The 15,465-nt window shown below is 42.4% G+C and overlaps 1 protein-coding gene across 8 annotated transcripts in view; it reads left to right on the forward strand.

Moving 5' to 3' along the window:
* Positions 1-15,465, forward strand: part of LOC112234756 (leucine-rich repeat and calponin homology domain-containing protein 1-like) — a 97,166-nt gene that overhangs the window by 36,852 nt on the left and 44,849 nt on the right. For all 8 annotated transcript variants that reach the window (XM_024389561.2, XM_024403049.2, XM_024389565.2 and 5 more), the window contains exons 2-3: positions 10,182-10,326; positions 14,992-15,118. In XM_024389561.2, coding sequence (XP_024245329.1) covers positions 10,182-10,326; positions 14,992-15,118 — 272 coding nt within the window. The remainder of the gene's footprint in view (positions 1-10,181; positions 10,327-14,991; positions 15,119-15,465) is intronic.

Here is a 15,465-nt window from a genome sequence, read left to right on the forward strand (position 1 = left end):
ACACTAATCATGAAGTGTGTCAGGTCGAGAGACTGCTCGAGGCTTTGTGTGTGTGTCTGTGTGTGTGTGTGTCAGGGTTTCCTTTAGGAAAATGTGGCGCCAGACATTTGACCAGCAGCATTTTCATTTACCGGACATTTGAGAAATTTACCGGACATTTGAGAAATTTACCGGACCCATGTGCATTGGATGCAAAACCTGATTAGGGCGTCCACCAACGGTGCTCAGAATGGCAGAAATCACATTTAGATTATAGTAGTTCATATTAACAGAACATGCAAGTCGAGGATGCAACAATGTGCTGTCCTTCTTACTGAATTCTGATGTGCACTTTGAAGATGTTAGAATAACTGTCCACATTTACTTTTCCTCATCCAATAAGACCAGTAACGAACAGCAACATCACTAGCCTATACCAATCCACTATCCCCCATAGTAGAAATGTTAACTTATTCTATTGGTCAGCTTGTCTAGAAAGAAATAGCCTGTTCCAAACAGACTCTGGGACAGTTGTGGGACGATAGATCCCAAATGTGTACAACCAGTAGGCCTAGGCTACATAAAAAAACTGTAAAGAGCAATGAGTCTGATGCAAGAGATGAGAAAGCTTAGCTTAAAATGTTGATAAACTATTATTTCTTCACATTATAAGGGAAGCAATGCACACAAGGCAGTAGGCTATGCGCGAATGTTCGTTACGTAACGCAATTAGTGGAAAAAATTGTTAAAAGCTTACCGAACATGTGAGCGATTTCATGTTGCAGAGATGAAAATATCCGTTAGAAATTTAGAGAGAGGGGAGATCTAATATGCAACAACTAGCATGGGTTGCTAATATGACTAGGATTATGCCATTGGCTACTGGACAATGAAAGAAAGTTTATATAAAATAATTGCTTCCACGGATATGGTGAAATGTGATGCGCTGATGAAGCCTGCCTTCCTGTTTGAGATGCAGCAGCATGTGATGATAAATAAGATAGGCTTTATACTGTACAATATACTGTACAAACGTGCCAATTTAATTCCACTAAATTATGCAAATTAACCTATAGACCAATAAGCATGACCAGTCAAACGTTTTTACATCGACTGGTATTTCCCTCAATTCCATCAGCATTATTTCACAATGGGAGTTTTTCTTCTGCTCCCAGACAATTCGCAAGCGGCAATTTTATTCATCAGCTTTTCAATTTTTTGGATCGGCCAAGTGCTGGCTATCACCGGCTAACGGAAATCCTGTTGTGTGTGTGGGGGAGGAGGGTATATTTAGGTCACGGGTGTCAGACTAGGAGACCACCTTGAGGCACAGTGATTCACCCCTTCACCTCCACCTGGCCGTCTCATTTGTGCTTCTCCTCTCCTTCTATTTCCCCATCCAACAATCAGCTGTGTGTGTGCTGTCTCTTTCTCTCCCTCTCTCTGTGCTGATGGAGACTGTGGTTCTTTAGACACAGATACTGTAGCATACAGCAGTCAGCCCGCTGTCGTCTTTTTCTCTCTCCCCCTCTTACCGTTTTCTCTCCTCTCCCACACAGATGTGTATCATTAGCCACTTTATATAATATTTACATACCCAACATTACTCATCTCATATGTATATACTGTACTCTACCATCTACTGCATCTTGCCTATGCTGTTCGGCCATCACTCATTCATATATTTTTATATACATATTCTTATTCATTCCTTTACACTTGTGTGTGTATAAGGTAGTTGTTGTGGAGTTGTTTGGTCAGATTACTTGTTAGATATTACTGCATGGTCGGAACTAGAAGCACAAGCATTTCGCTACACTCGCATTAACATCTGCTAACCAGGTGTATGTGACAAATAAAAATGGATTTGATTTGGTTCCATGCCTATGAGTGTGCTGGATCACACACACAAGTACAGACTCTCCCTCTTCTCTCTCATTCAATTCAAATTATATTTAAGGGGCTTTATTGGCATTGGAAACAAATGTTTCCATTGCCAAAGCAAGTGAAATAGATAATAAACAAAAGTGAAATAATGAACAATTAACATTACACTCACAAAAGTTCCAAAATATTAATATATACAGTGTTGTAATGATGTGCAAATAGTTCAAATAGGGAAAATAAATAAACATAAATATAGGTTGTATTTAAAATTATGTTGGTCTTCACTAGTTGCCCTTTTCTTGTGGCAACAGGTCACAAATCTTGCTGCTGTGATTGCACATTGTGGTATTTCACCCAGTAGATATGGGAGTTAATCAAAATTGGATTTGTTTTCGATTTGTAGGTCTGTGTAATCTGAGGGAAATATGTTTCTCTATGGTCATACATTTGGCAGGAGATTAGAAAGTGCAGCTAAGTTTCCATTTTGTGGGCAGTGTGCACATAGCCTGTCTTCTCTTGAGAGCCAGGTTGCCATCGGCAGCCTTTCTCAATAGCAAGGCTATGCTCACTGAGTTTGTACATAGTCAAAGATTTCTTTAATTTTGGGTCAGTCATGGTGGTCAGGTATTCTGGCACTGGGTACTCTCTGTTTAGGGCCAAATAGCGTTCTAGTTTGCTCTGTTTTTTGTAAATGCTTTCCAATGTGTCAAGGCATTATCTTTTTGTTTTCTCACTATCTGGTTGGGTCTGATTGTGTTGCGGTCCTGGGGCTCTGTGGGGTCTGTTTGTGTTTGTGAACAGAGCCCCAGGACCAGCTTGCTTAGGGGGCTCTTCTCCAGGTCGGTAATGGCTTTGTTATGGAAGGTTTGGGAATCACTTCCCTTTAGGTGGTTGTAGAATTGAACTTCTCTTCTCTGGATTTGATAATTAGCGGGTATCGGCCTAATTCTTCTCTGCATGCATTATTTTGTGTTTTACGTTGTACGCAGATTATATTTTGGTAGAATTCTGCATGCAGAGTCTCAATTTTTTTTGTCCCATTTTGTGAATTCTTGGTTGGTGAGCAGACCCCAGACCTCACAACCATGAAGGTCAAAGTAACTGATTCACATATTTTTTTGCCAGATCCTAATTGGGATGTCCAATTTTATGTTCCTTTTGATGGCATAGAAGACCCTTCTTGCCTTGTCTCTCAAATCGTTCACAGCTTTGTGAAGGTACCTGTGGCGCTGATGTTTAGGCCGAGGTATGTATAGTTTTTGTGTGCCCTAGGGCAATGGTGTCCTGACAACTGGACCTTTTTTGGAACACCATTATTTTAGTCTTACTGAGATTTACTGTCAGGGCCCAGGTCTGACAGAATATGTGCAGAAGATCTAGGTGCTGCTGTAGGCCCTCCTTGGTTGGGGACAGAGGCACCAGATTATTGGCAAACAGTAGACATTTGACTTCAGATTCTAATAGGGTGAGGCCAGGTTCTGCAGACTGTTCTTGTGCCCTCGCCAATTCATTGATATACAGCTCTGGAAATAATTGAGAGACCACTGAAAAATGATCAGTTTCTCTGGTTTGACTATTTATAGGTATGTGTTTGGGTAAAATTACATTTTTTGTTTTATTCTATAAACTACTGACTGACAACATTTCTCCCAAATTCCAATTAAAAATGGTCATTTAGAGCATTTATTTGCAGAAAATCACAACTGGTCAAAATAACAAAAAAAGATGCAGTGTTGTCAGACCTCAAATAATGCAAAGAAAATAAGTTCATATTCATTTTTAAGCAACACAATACTAATGTTTTAACTTAGGAAGAGTTCACAAATCAATATTTGTTGGAATAACCCTGATTTTTTTATCACAGCTTTCATGCGTCTTGGCATACTCTCCACCAGTCTTTCACATTGATGTTGGGGGACTTTATGCCACTCATGTTGCAAATATTCAAGCAGCTCAGGCTTTGTTTGATGGCTTGTGACCATCCATCTTCCTCTTGATCACATTCCAGTAGTTTTCAATGGGGTTCTGGTCTGGAGATTGGACTGGCCATGACAGGGTCTTGATTTAGTGGTCCTCCATCCACACCTTGATTGACCTGGCTGTGTGGCATGGAGCATTGTCCTGCTGGAGAAAACAATCCTCAGATTTGGGGAACATTGTCAGAGCAGAAGGAAGCAAGTTTTCTTCCAGGACAACCTTGTACACGTGGCTTGATTCATGCGTCATTCACAAAGACAAATCTGCCCGATTAAAGCCTTGCGGAAGCACCCCCAGATCACTGATCCTCCACCAAATTTCATAGTGGGTGCGAGACACTGTGGCTTGTAGCCCTCTCCAGGTCTTGCACCCACTGAAATTTGGTGGAGGATAGCAGACCCTCATGCCAGATTGAGTTGAAAGCTTTTTTGAAATCAACAAAGCATGAGAAGACTGCCTTTGTTTTGGTTTGTTTGTCAATTAGGGTGTGCAGGGTGAATACGTGGGCTGTTGTACGGTAGTTTGGTAAAAAGCCAATTTGACACTTGCTCAGTACATTGTTTTTGCTGAAGAAATGTACGAGTCTGCTGTTAATGAGAATGGCGAGGATTGTCCCGAGGTTGCTGTTGACGCATATCCCCTGGTAGTTATTGGGGTCAAATGTGTCTCCACTTTTGTGGATTGGGGCGATCAGTCCTTTGTTCCAAATATTGTGGAAGATGTCAGAGCTGAGGATGATGTTAAAGAGTATAGCCAATTGGAATTTGTGGTCTATATATTTTATAATTTCATTCAGGCATTTTGGGGTTGGGAGGGTTTGTCATTTATTTTGTAGTTCATTCAATGAAATTAGAGAATCCAGTGGGTTCTGGTAGTCTTTAATAGTTGATTCTAAGATTTGCATTTGATCATGTATATGTTTTTGCTGTTTGTTCTTTGTTATAGAGCCAAAATGATTGGAGAAGTGGTTTATCCATACATCTCCGTTTTGGATAGGTAGCGCTTTGTGTTGTTGTTTGTTTAGAGTTTTCCAATTTTCCCAGAAGTGGTTCAATTCTATGGATTCTTCAGTTACATTGAGCTGATTTCTGACGTGCTGCTCCTTCTTTTTCCGTAATGTATTTCTGTATTGTTTTTAGTGATTCACCATAGTGAAGGCGTAGGCTCAGGTTTTCTAGGTCTCTATGTTTTTGGTTGGATAGGTTTCTCAATTTCTTTCTTAGGTTTTTGCATTATACATCAAACCATTTGTCATTGTTGTTCATTTTCTTAGGTTGTCTGCTTGAAAGCGTTCTACTGCCAAGTTTACACCTTCACTATTATAGTGAAACCTTTGTCCCGGGAATTGTCTAGAAGGGATTGAATTTGTTGTTGCCTAATGGTTTTTTGGTCGTTTTCCACACTATTTTCCTTCCATCTATAGCATTTCTTAATATTATTCAGTTCCTTTGGCTTTTATGTCTTGTGATTTGAGCATAGCTCTGTTCAATTAGAGTGTGATTTTGCTGTGATCTGATAGGGGTGTCAGTGGACTGACTGTGAACGCTCTAAGAGACTCTGGGTTGAGGTCAGTGATAAAGTAGTCTACAGTGCTACTGCCAAGAGATGAGCTATAGTTGTACCTTCCATATGAGCCCCCTCAAAGCCTACCATTGACTATGTACATACCCAGAGTCCGACAGAGCTGCAGGAGTTGTGACACGTTTTTGTTGGTTATGTGGTCGTAGTTGTGTCTAGGGGGGTATATGGGGGAAGGAATGCTGTCACCTCCAGGTAGGTGTTTGTCCCGCTGAGGGTGTTGGGTTCTTATCCAGTTCTGGCATTTAGGTCACCACAGACTAGTACATGTCCCTGAGCCTGAAAATTGTTGATCTCCCCCTCTAGGATTTAGAAGCTGTCATCATTTAGATTCTATTGGATATATTTAGCACACGAGGACATTTTTCTCTGTTGAGATCATTTCCTTATTAATTTCTGTAAAATGTTCCCCTTTTGACTAATTTAATAGTGTGTGTTAGGTCTGCTCTATGCCAAATTAGCATATGCCCTGAGTCTCTTCCCTGTTTCACACCTGGTAGGGTGGTGGATGGGACTAGCAGCTCTCTGTAACCTAGAGGGCAACCAGTGGGCCTGTCTCCTTTATACCATTTTTTTTGTAGGATGACAATGTCTGAATTTCCAATTTCTTTGATGAAGTCTGGGTTCCTGCTCTTTAGGCCAAAGGCAGATGACCTCAGGCCTTGTATATTCCAGGATGAGATAGTAAAAGCTTTCTGTTCCATAATGTCTAGTGTTGTTTTTGCATGGTTTAGGCCCGGACCATCACAGTAGGTGTGAGTAGAGCATGTTGAGCATCTGATATATACCTCTTAGGTCGCAGGATGGGGTTTGGGCGGGTGTAATAGTGGGGGTTGGGTAGGGCGATAAATCAATATCAATGATTATCGAGGTAATTACTTCCCTCAATAACGATATAAAAACCTTTTAGATTCATTTTCAATAATGTCGATATAGAGTAATTAGGTACAGCAGTCCATTTCACCTCTGTGACCCAGCAGGAACGTGCGGAGAAGTGACAATATGCACGTGGAGAGGTATACGCCCACTAAAAACCACTTAGCACCTCGAGTGATGGAGTCGCCACTATTAACCACGAAAAATGAGTGATGTAGGTGAAAACAGTGGTAGTGATGTAGGTGAAAACAGTGGTAGTGATGTAGGTGAAAACAGTGGTAGTGATAGCCATGGAGAAGGAGCAGCTTCCAACAAAGAAATGATTGATAAAAAGGGTTCAACTGAAGCTATAGCAGAGGGGCTCATTGACGCTCTCGCCTCCTGGGGACTCAGTCAAGGCAGACAGGTCTGCATAACAAAGGATAGTGGTGTGAACGTGGTGAAGGCCGCTCAAATCAACAAATGGACCCGACTACAATGTTTTGGACATTGTCTGCACTTGGCCATTGGTAAGTAACCTTGTCAATTGTGTATATTGAAGTGATTGGTTAGAGTGAACTAAATGTGATTTTTTTCCCCCATCAACTGATTAAGTTAGATATTATATTTGTACATAACTAAAGGCATTATTGTGATTTTATTTATTTATTAATATCTCTTGATTTCTCTTAGAGAGAGTGGGTAGAGACAAATGGGTGGATCGAGCATTTGGAGTATGTAAGAAAGTGGTAGGTGCCTTTTCCTATTGGTGGAAAAAGAAGAGAGACCTGGCAGTTGCTCAAAAAGAACACAACCTACCCCAGAACAAGTTGGTGACAGAGTCGCCTACCAGGTGGGGATCACTTCAAAAGATGGTGCAAAGAGTACTGGAGCAGGAGAAAAACATTTCACAGGTCTTGTCCAGTGACAAGAAGACCTGGCACTTAGCTCCCACTTATACAGATATAGATATAGATGTTCTTGAGTCCATCAACCAGGCATTGACCCCACTCCTAGAATTCACAGATGCTCTGTCGGGTGAGTCTTATGTCAGTGTGTCTTACCTAAAGCCAGTACTACACCTGTTCAATACAGAGGTCATGAAACCTGATGATGGTGAAACAGAGCTCACCCAAACCATCAAAACGATAGTCATGGACTATCTGAATGAGAAATATGATGATCTAGCCACAGATGACCTCCTGGACATGGCCTCATTGGTCGACCCTCGGTTCAAAACACATTACATCAAAGAGGAGAAGGTGGGCCACATAAGAGCTGTCTCAGAAATGGTCAATGAGGGACATGAAAACCCAAGCCCAGCACAGGGAGACATTGCTGCTGCTTCACCACAACTGACAGTTAAAAAGAGAAAGTCACTGGGCAGTTTTTTCAAAAAGCCCTTCAGTCTCCTGATGCTGACAGTGAAACCAATCCACTGGACTGGTGGAAGATCCACCCAAAGAACTTTCCCAAAGTCAGTCACATGGCAAAGCGCTACCTGTGCATTCCTGCCCACCCCAACATAGTGACCTGCCATAGGGCAGTTTTAAAGCCTGAGACTGTAGACAGACTTGTCTTTCTTGCTTGTAACTTGTAAGACAACAACTACCCCAACTTCAACAGTGATGTGCCATTAGGCTCAACTACCCCAACTTCAACGGTGATGTGCCATTAGGCTCAACTACCCCAACTTCAACGGTGATGTGCCATTAGGCTAACAGTTGTAATGCATATTGACTTGCTCTATTTATTTATTTATTTCTTGCTCATGACTTGTAAGGGTTTACAGCTTAAACAAAAGTGGAGTTAAAATGTTATCTGTGAGTTCTACTTCTGACATTAAATAAGAAACATTCAAGCTTTTGGTTTGTTCAGGCATTCTTGAGTCTGAAGCAGATATGCATCTTTTTAAACATTATTTGATTAATATCGTGATAATTATATATACAGATTGGAATCATTAAAACTAGTTTTTCAACCACTCACAAATTTCTTGTGATATTATACAAAAGTGAAATAAACAAAAATGATCAGTAAACATTACACTCACAGAAGTTCCAAAAGAATAAAGACATTACAGATGTCTCACATAAAGGAGGAGTGGAAATAATGTAAAGCAACATGTTTCTGAGTGCTCTCTGTAGGGAGATGTTAGTGAAAGAGGTCTGGTCTCTGATAACTCATAATGACACTGTTTACTGCCTACACACACACTGCTTCCTCTCCATCACACACCTTGTATTATACCTTTTATAGAGCCACGTAGTAATAGGCCACTCCAAGCCTAACCAGGATACCTGTCTGTGTGGCTTTGTGTAGGCTACATGTATACGTGTCTGCCCATCTGATTGTATAGCTATGGTGTTAAGGGTGAATCCATCCCATGGGGATTATTGTTCCCTTCACTTCATTTCCTGTACTGGTTCTGGGGAAGTTTTCAGCATGCTGTGTATTGACTGATTGGCTTCTGTGTGTTTCAGACATTACACACACACTTTCAAAACACATTTGTGTTTGAGTGTGTCTGTCTGCGTAAGTAAGTATATACTGTAGGTCTAAAACTAACTAGGCCCCTATGTGTGCCTATGTATTTAAACTATGTGCTGACGGAGTGTGTGAGGGTTGATGGCTAACTCTGCAGGGAGAGATGGAGAGAGGGAAAATGAGGGAGACAGAGCTTGTGAAAGCGATGGATAGCAAGAAAGAGGGAGGAGAGAGTGGGAGGTAGGAAATGAGGAGGGATGGTGGAGTTAGTTGTTAGAGAGAGAGATGTAAAAGTCTGCTTTCTGGAAACACTTCAGTCTGGGGTAGCTGAGGTCGGGATTGACCCTGGGGGGATTTGCCCTAGGCCATGTTATCATCAGTGTTGCATCACATGACCATTGTATCACCCATAATGCCTGCCCTGCAAACACACACACACACACACACACACACCCGTCCCCACAACCCAATATGTGTCTCAGTTTGAGCCTTAATCTTTCTGTCATGCCCATACCAAGCCACCCTCAGGTAACATCCAAGGTGTTAATGTTGTTGTAGCGTAACAGGAGCTGTCTCTCATTAGATGTGTAGTGTAGTATGAGGTGGTCGTAATGTGATGCTAGATTCACTGTAGGTGATTTGTCTTTATAAATACACACCACAGGAGGTTGGTGGCACCTTAATTGGGGAGAACGGGCTTGTGTTAATGACTGGATCAGAATCAGTGGAATGGTATCAAATACATCAAACTCCGTTTCCAGGTGTTTGATGCCTTTCCATTCGCTCCGTTCCAGCCATTATTATGAGCCATCCTCCCCTCAACAGCCTCCTGTGATACACAGATACTACACACATATAAGCACACTCACACCCATTGTGATGTTATTTTCAGGCCTCCGTCCTCATTATTTCCTTTCAGTGCTACTAGTGCTAGCAGGCCTTTGAATCACACTGAAGCTGTTTTGCCTGAACGGAAGATCAACTATGAGAAGCATTTTGATTCTGAGTGTTGCTGTTTTTAACTGAACTTCCTTCCATTGTGGTGTCTGTGACGTCATACAGGCTTCCTTATAGACGTGAGCGTTTTAGGACATCACAGTTGAATTCACTAAATCACCGTGGAACAATGGGCAGCAGTGGAGCGGAGCTAATCTGAACAGTGAACATAGTAGCTAACTGATATCACTGTTATTCGCTGTTGTGAGACCGTAGCCAAGAATACAGGAAGTCTTGTACTAACCTGTAGCCTTGTACAGTTTAGCTCAGTCCCCCTCCAAGGCTATTCTCTCCCTGTTGGTAAACTGGGTTGTATGGAGGTACTGAGCTTGGGAGAGAGACACCTAGTGGCACTAGTATACATCTGCAGGTGATATCTGTCTCTTCTTCCTATTTCTTTCTCTCTCTCCCTCTCTCGTCAGACCTGTCAAGGAATCGTTTGGCAGAGGTCCCCTCGGAGGTGTGTCACCTGGTCGCCTTGGAATCGCTGAACCTATATCACAACTGTATCAAAACTATTCCTGACACCATCATCAACCTACAGTCACTCACCTCCTTAAACCTCAGGTAAGACTTGGACCTACTGTTAACAGTTGACTGTGTTGAGTGAGAAACACATTTGTTTTCAATGTTATTAGAAACACCTCCAATCTTTTTCCAAGAGTTGCTCAATATCAGTGGTTGATCCTTAAAGTTGTGTTTGCACAGATATCCCTATGAGGTGCCATTATTGGTTCAGTAATGGGTTAAATACATTAAATCAAATCAAATCAAATTTTATTTGTCACATACACATGGTTAGCAGATGTTAATGCGAGTGTAGCGAAATGCTTGTGCTTCTAGTTCCGACAATGCAGTAATAACCAACAAGTAATCTAACTAACAATTCCAAAACTACTGTCTTATACACAGTGTAAGGGGATAAAGAATATGTACATAAGGATATATGAATGAGTGATGGTACAGAGCAGCATAGGCAAGATACAGTAGCTGATATCGAGTACAGTATATACATATGAGATGAGTATGTAAACAAAGTGGCATAGTTAAAGTGGCTAGTGATACATGTATTACATAAGGATGCAGTCGATGATATAGAGTACAGTATATGTGCTGCTGCTCCAGTTTCAACTGTTCTGCCTTATTATTATTCGACCATGCTGGTCATTTATGAACATTTGAACATCTTGGTCATGTTCTGTTATAATCTCCACCCGGCACAGCCAGAAGAGGACTGGCCACCCCACATAGCCTGGTTCCTCTCTAGGTTTCTTCCTAGGTTTTGGCCTTTCTAGGGAGTTTTTCCTAGCCACCGTGCTTCTACACCTGCATTGCTTGCTGTTTGGGGTTTTAGGCTGGGTTTCTGTACAGCACTTTGAGATATCAGCTGATGTACGAAGGGCTATATAAATAAATTTGATTTGATTTGATTTGAGTATATGCGTATGCATATGAGATGAATAATGTAGGGTATGTAAACATTATATAAGGTAGCATTGTTTAAAGTGGCTAGTGATATATTTACATCATTTCCCATCAATTCCCATTATTAAAGTGGCTGGAGTTGAGTCAGTGTCAGTGTCAGTGTGTTGGCAGCAGCCACTCAATGTTAGTGGTGGCTGTTTAACAGTCTGATGGCCTTGAGATAGAAGCTGTTTTTCAGTCTCTCGGTCCCAGCTTTGATGCACCTGTACTGACCTCGCCTTCTGGATGATAGCGGGGTGAACAGGCAGTGGCTCGGGTGGTTGATGTCCTTGATGATCTTTATGGCCTTCCTCCCTTAGATGTCAGTTGATATTTGATAGGCAGCAGAGGGTTAACAGTTAGCAGGTGTCAGTTTGGCCCAGGGCTTGTTAAGACCCAGGTGTTTGGTGCCAACTGTTCCCCAGGGCCGACATGCTTGTTAGCCTTCCGCATCACGACACCTCTCAACGGGCTGATGTCACCACTTCCATCCTCATGGCAGGACCATAAGGCAACAACACATCCTGTCTGTCTGTGTTTGTGTAATACACTATGATCTCATACCCAGGTCACTCTAACTGTTTCATTCTATCTTTCTCCAGTGTCCACTCCTTCTTTATCTAGTTATCGACAGAGAGAGAGATAGAAAATGAGAGAGTGAGCGAGAGAGCGAGAGAGAAAGAAGGGCAGGGGGAGAGAGAGAGAGACAGATATGTAGGGAGAGGGAGAGAGAGGCATAAAGGGAGAGAGGAAGAGTCATCATATCAGTGCTAACCTGTTTTTTTACTGCCGGCTGTATGCATCATCAACCTGAGACAAGCTCAGTAGTCTCTGTACTTCATGTCTCTAATCTCTTCATTCATGCTCACACCACCGTGTAACTGAGGCAAGTGCGTTAGTCATATCTCTAAGACAGACAGACAGACAGACAGACAGACAGACAGACAGACAGACAGACAGACAGACAGACAGACACATGCGCATGCATGAATATATGCTTGTTGTGTTGCGGTCATATTACTCAGGTTAAGTTAATTATTAATTGAATAAGTGATTAATTTAATTAGTTATCTAAATGCTACACCTGAAGGGAGAGAAAGTCTAGTTTATCTTCTCATCACTGAGCCTCAGTTGGCGTTAGCTGATGTAGTGCATGCGTGTGTGTCTGAGTATAATGTGATGTGAGTGCCCCAGTGACAGCACCAGGGGATGTGTTTTACACCACTAGACAGGAATGTTATTGGATGCCATGGAGACACCGACAGATAGTCAGATTTAAATGTGTAGCTTTTCATATCGCAGTCAAAACAGGAAATAGAGAACGCTCTCCATGTCTGCACCAGGAACACATAAAAAGGACTGCTTTATTTTTAGGATCGTTCTGTTCCTGTCCTGTATCATGATGGAAAGAGAATGAAAGCTCTTTGTTGTCTAGATCAGTGGTTCCCAACCAAGGGTACTAGGACAACCAGGGGTGTTAGGACAACCAGGGGTGCTCGGACAACCAGGGGTACTAGGACAACCAGGGGTACTAGGACAACCAGGGGTACTAGGACAACCAGGGGTACTAGGACAACCAGGGGTACTCGGACAACCAGGGGTACTAGGACAACCAGGAGTACTTCGACAACCAGGGGTACTTGGACCACTAGGGGTGCTTGCCCTATCCACACGAAATACTTGAGAAGACTCAAGAGACCATAGGTCTACTTCAGGGATATCCCCCGGGAAGAGCAAAGTTCAGTTGGTGGTACAGTAACTACAGTATCTAGACCACTAGTGTAGATAGAGCTTTGGCACTTGTGAAAAAACAGCTACCTTTTTTTGAAGTTGTCTAGGAAATGAGATGAAGGCTGTTTGGAGCTGCCAGCTGTTGTTATCATGTTGTGTCATGGAGTTTGCTGATTTCTATTGCTGCGTTTTAGTGTGATGTTCTTTCATTCTGTCAGCTTTTATTTAGTCAGTCAGCTTTTACTGTGAACTATTGTAATGCTAGCTTGTTGCTCTATTGCGTTAGCTTGTGCTGTTGTGCTAGCTGCAGTACAGTGTAGTGGGAGTGTAGTGTGTGCTCCTTATGATTGTGTTTTTGCCTAATGATGTGATGTGGTTCTTGTGTGGTCCTAGCTGACAGCTCCTAGCTCCTCTCTCTTGGCCTGTGTGTTGTTATGTTACTACTCCACAGGGGGTTGCATTCCGCTAACATAGTTAGCTAACGCTAGCTAATGCTGTTTTTAATGAAAACTATTTTTACCTGCACATTGAAGAAGGCTGCAAAGTTGAAACGTCTGTGTACACTATGAAGTAAGCTTTATCTTTTTGAGTGCAGACCCATCACACTTAGCTAACATTATTGGATTCAGCCAGTGTTGTCTATACATTCTCATTCCGTCTGTAATCTCTTGGATCAGAGACGGAGACCGTGTTTGACATCTCTGGCTCTGTGGAGCCTTTGGCAAGCCCCTGGACTGCACAGTGATACAGCTAGATATGATGCAACACTACACATGCATGCAAACTTGAAAGCATGCAGGCACACACGCAAACATACACACAGGAACCCACAGCAAACACACACACACACACACAGGAACCCACTGTGTGTGTGGGAACAGCTGGATAAACTCAATTTGATTTAATTTCCTGAATATTCCTGCCAGTGCTGAGTCAGAGGACCTAAAGTCCCCACATGTAAAACAAGGAAAATTCTCCCTCGTGGGGCATTTCCCATGTCCCCATGAGGATGAAGGCTATTTTAAGCTTAGGGGATAGGGTTAGGGTTACAATTAGGTTTAGGGTTAGGTTAGGGTTAGGGTTTAGAGAAAGTAGGATTCTGCATGTAAATCAATTTTCGGCCTCCACGAGGATAGAAGAACAAAGCGCATGTTTGTGTGTGTACCGATGGGTCATTTCCAGGTTCATTTGTAGCCTTTGATGTGGAGTGGAGAACTTATTTTCTCTGGGGTCATCTGTAAACCACTCTGCTCTGTCAATGGTCTCTCTCCCAGCCACTGACCCCCTGCCGCGTGCTGGCTAACTGCAGCTGTAAGCCGGAGACAGTACACCAGAAGCATGTTTTATGAGAGGTTTAAACTGCTTGGAGGTGTTCTACTCTGTTTACGAAAGGACTTGGATTGTTTTAAAGCATTTTGGCTAACTGCTAGTGTAAGCCAGGGAGGGAATACCACAATCCTCTTTTTATTAAGGGTTTTTGGAGGGTTTGGGGGCTGTTTTGTCATGCTGGACTGAACTAGATTGAGATTCAGGTTGTTGGTGTTTATGTTTTGCATAAGTACAGTACAGTGCTGGGAGAGGAAGTGTTTATGGGAAAGCTAATGAGTAGTTTGTCCCCATGGGGCATTCTGTTTCTTACACTACACTAGACACAAACAGTCATAAACACTGACTCACTGACTCGTGTAATGTAAATATGAATACCATTATGCAACACATTGTTACAATGCAGATAGTGCTCTTTGCCTTCTCTCTCTTAAGTTGAATTGGTTTATAAAATATTAAAATGTCTATTTTCCTATGTAAACAAAAGCTGCTTAACAAGTCTTCCTCCCATTGGATATATCCATGAATAAGTTCCAACACACATCTCATCTAACACCTTTTATTGAAGTTTCCATCCGAATAGATCTTTGTCAGCTCTAGATGGTAGACAATCTGGACATCCCGTTCATCTCTCTGATCTGCATCTCTCAGTGTCAGTCGTCATGCTGTCCCAGGCTGTGTGTAATAATATATAGCTGTGTGTGTTCACAGTCGGAACCAGCTGTGTGTTCTGCCAGCCTGCCTGTGTGGGTTGCCCCTACGAGTCCTCAATGCCAGCAACAACAAGCTGGTGTGTATACCTGAGGCCATCGGTCAGCTCAGGAGCCTCATGGAGCTGGTAAGACTCTCTCTTTCTCTCTCTCTAAAAATGCCAGTGTCAGACTCAGCTCTTAGTTTCCTGTGTGAGTTCCTGGCCAAGCTTAGCCTTACGTAACTGTACTGTTCTTCACTGAGGGGTGAAATGAATGGAACCAGCCCTAATGGAGCTAGCGCTGCCTGTAAACAGGAAACAGGGGAGGAGGGGAGACTTTGTTTGACTCCATGTGAGGAGACAGGCTAGGGGTGACCAACCATCCTCCTAAAGAGCTACTGGGTTTACAGACCAGACCTTCTCTAACACACCTGATTCTACTAATCTGCTGCTCATCATTACCTTGATTAGTTTAAAGCCGGTGTGTTTGTGTA

The sequence above is a fragment of the Oncorhynchus tshawytscha genome, linkage group LG26, assembly GCF_018296145.1.
Source record: "Oncorhynchus tshawytscha isolate Ot180627B linkage group LG26, Otsh_v2.0, whole genome shotgun sequence".
Taxonomy (NCBI): Eukaryota; Metazoa; Chordata; class Actinopteri; order Salmoniformes; family Salmonidae; genus Oncorhynchus; species Oncorhynchus tshawytscha.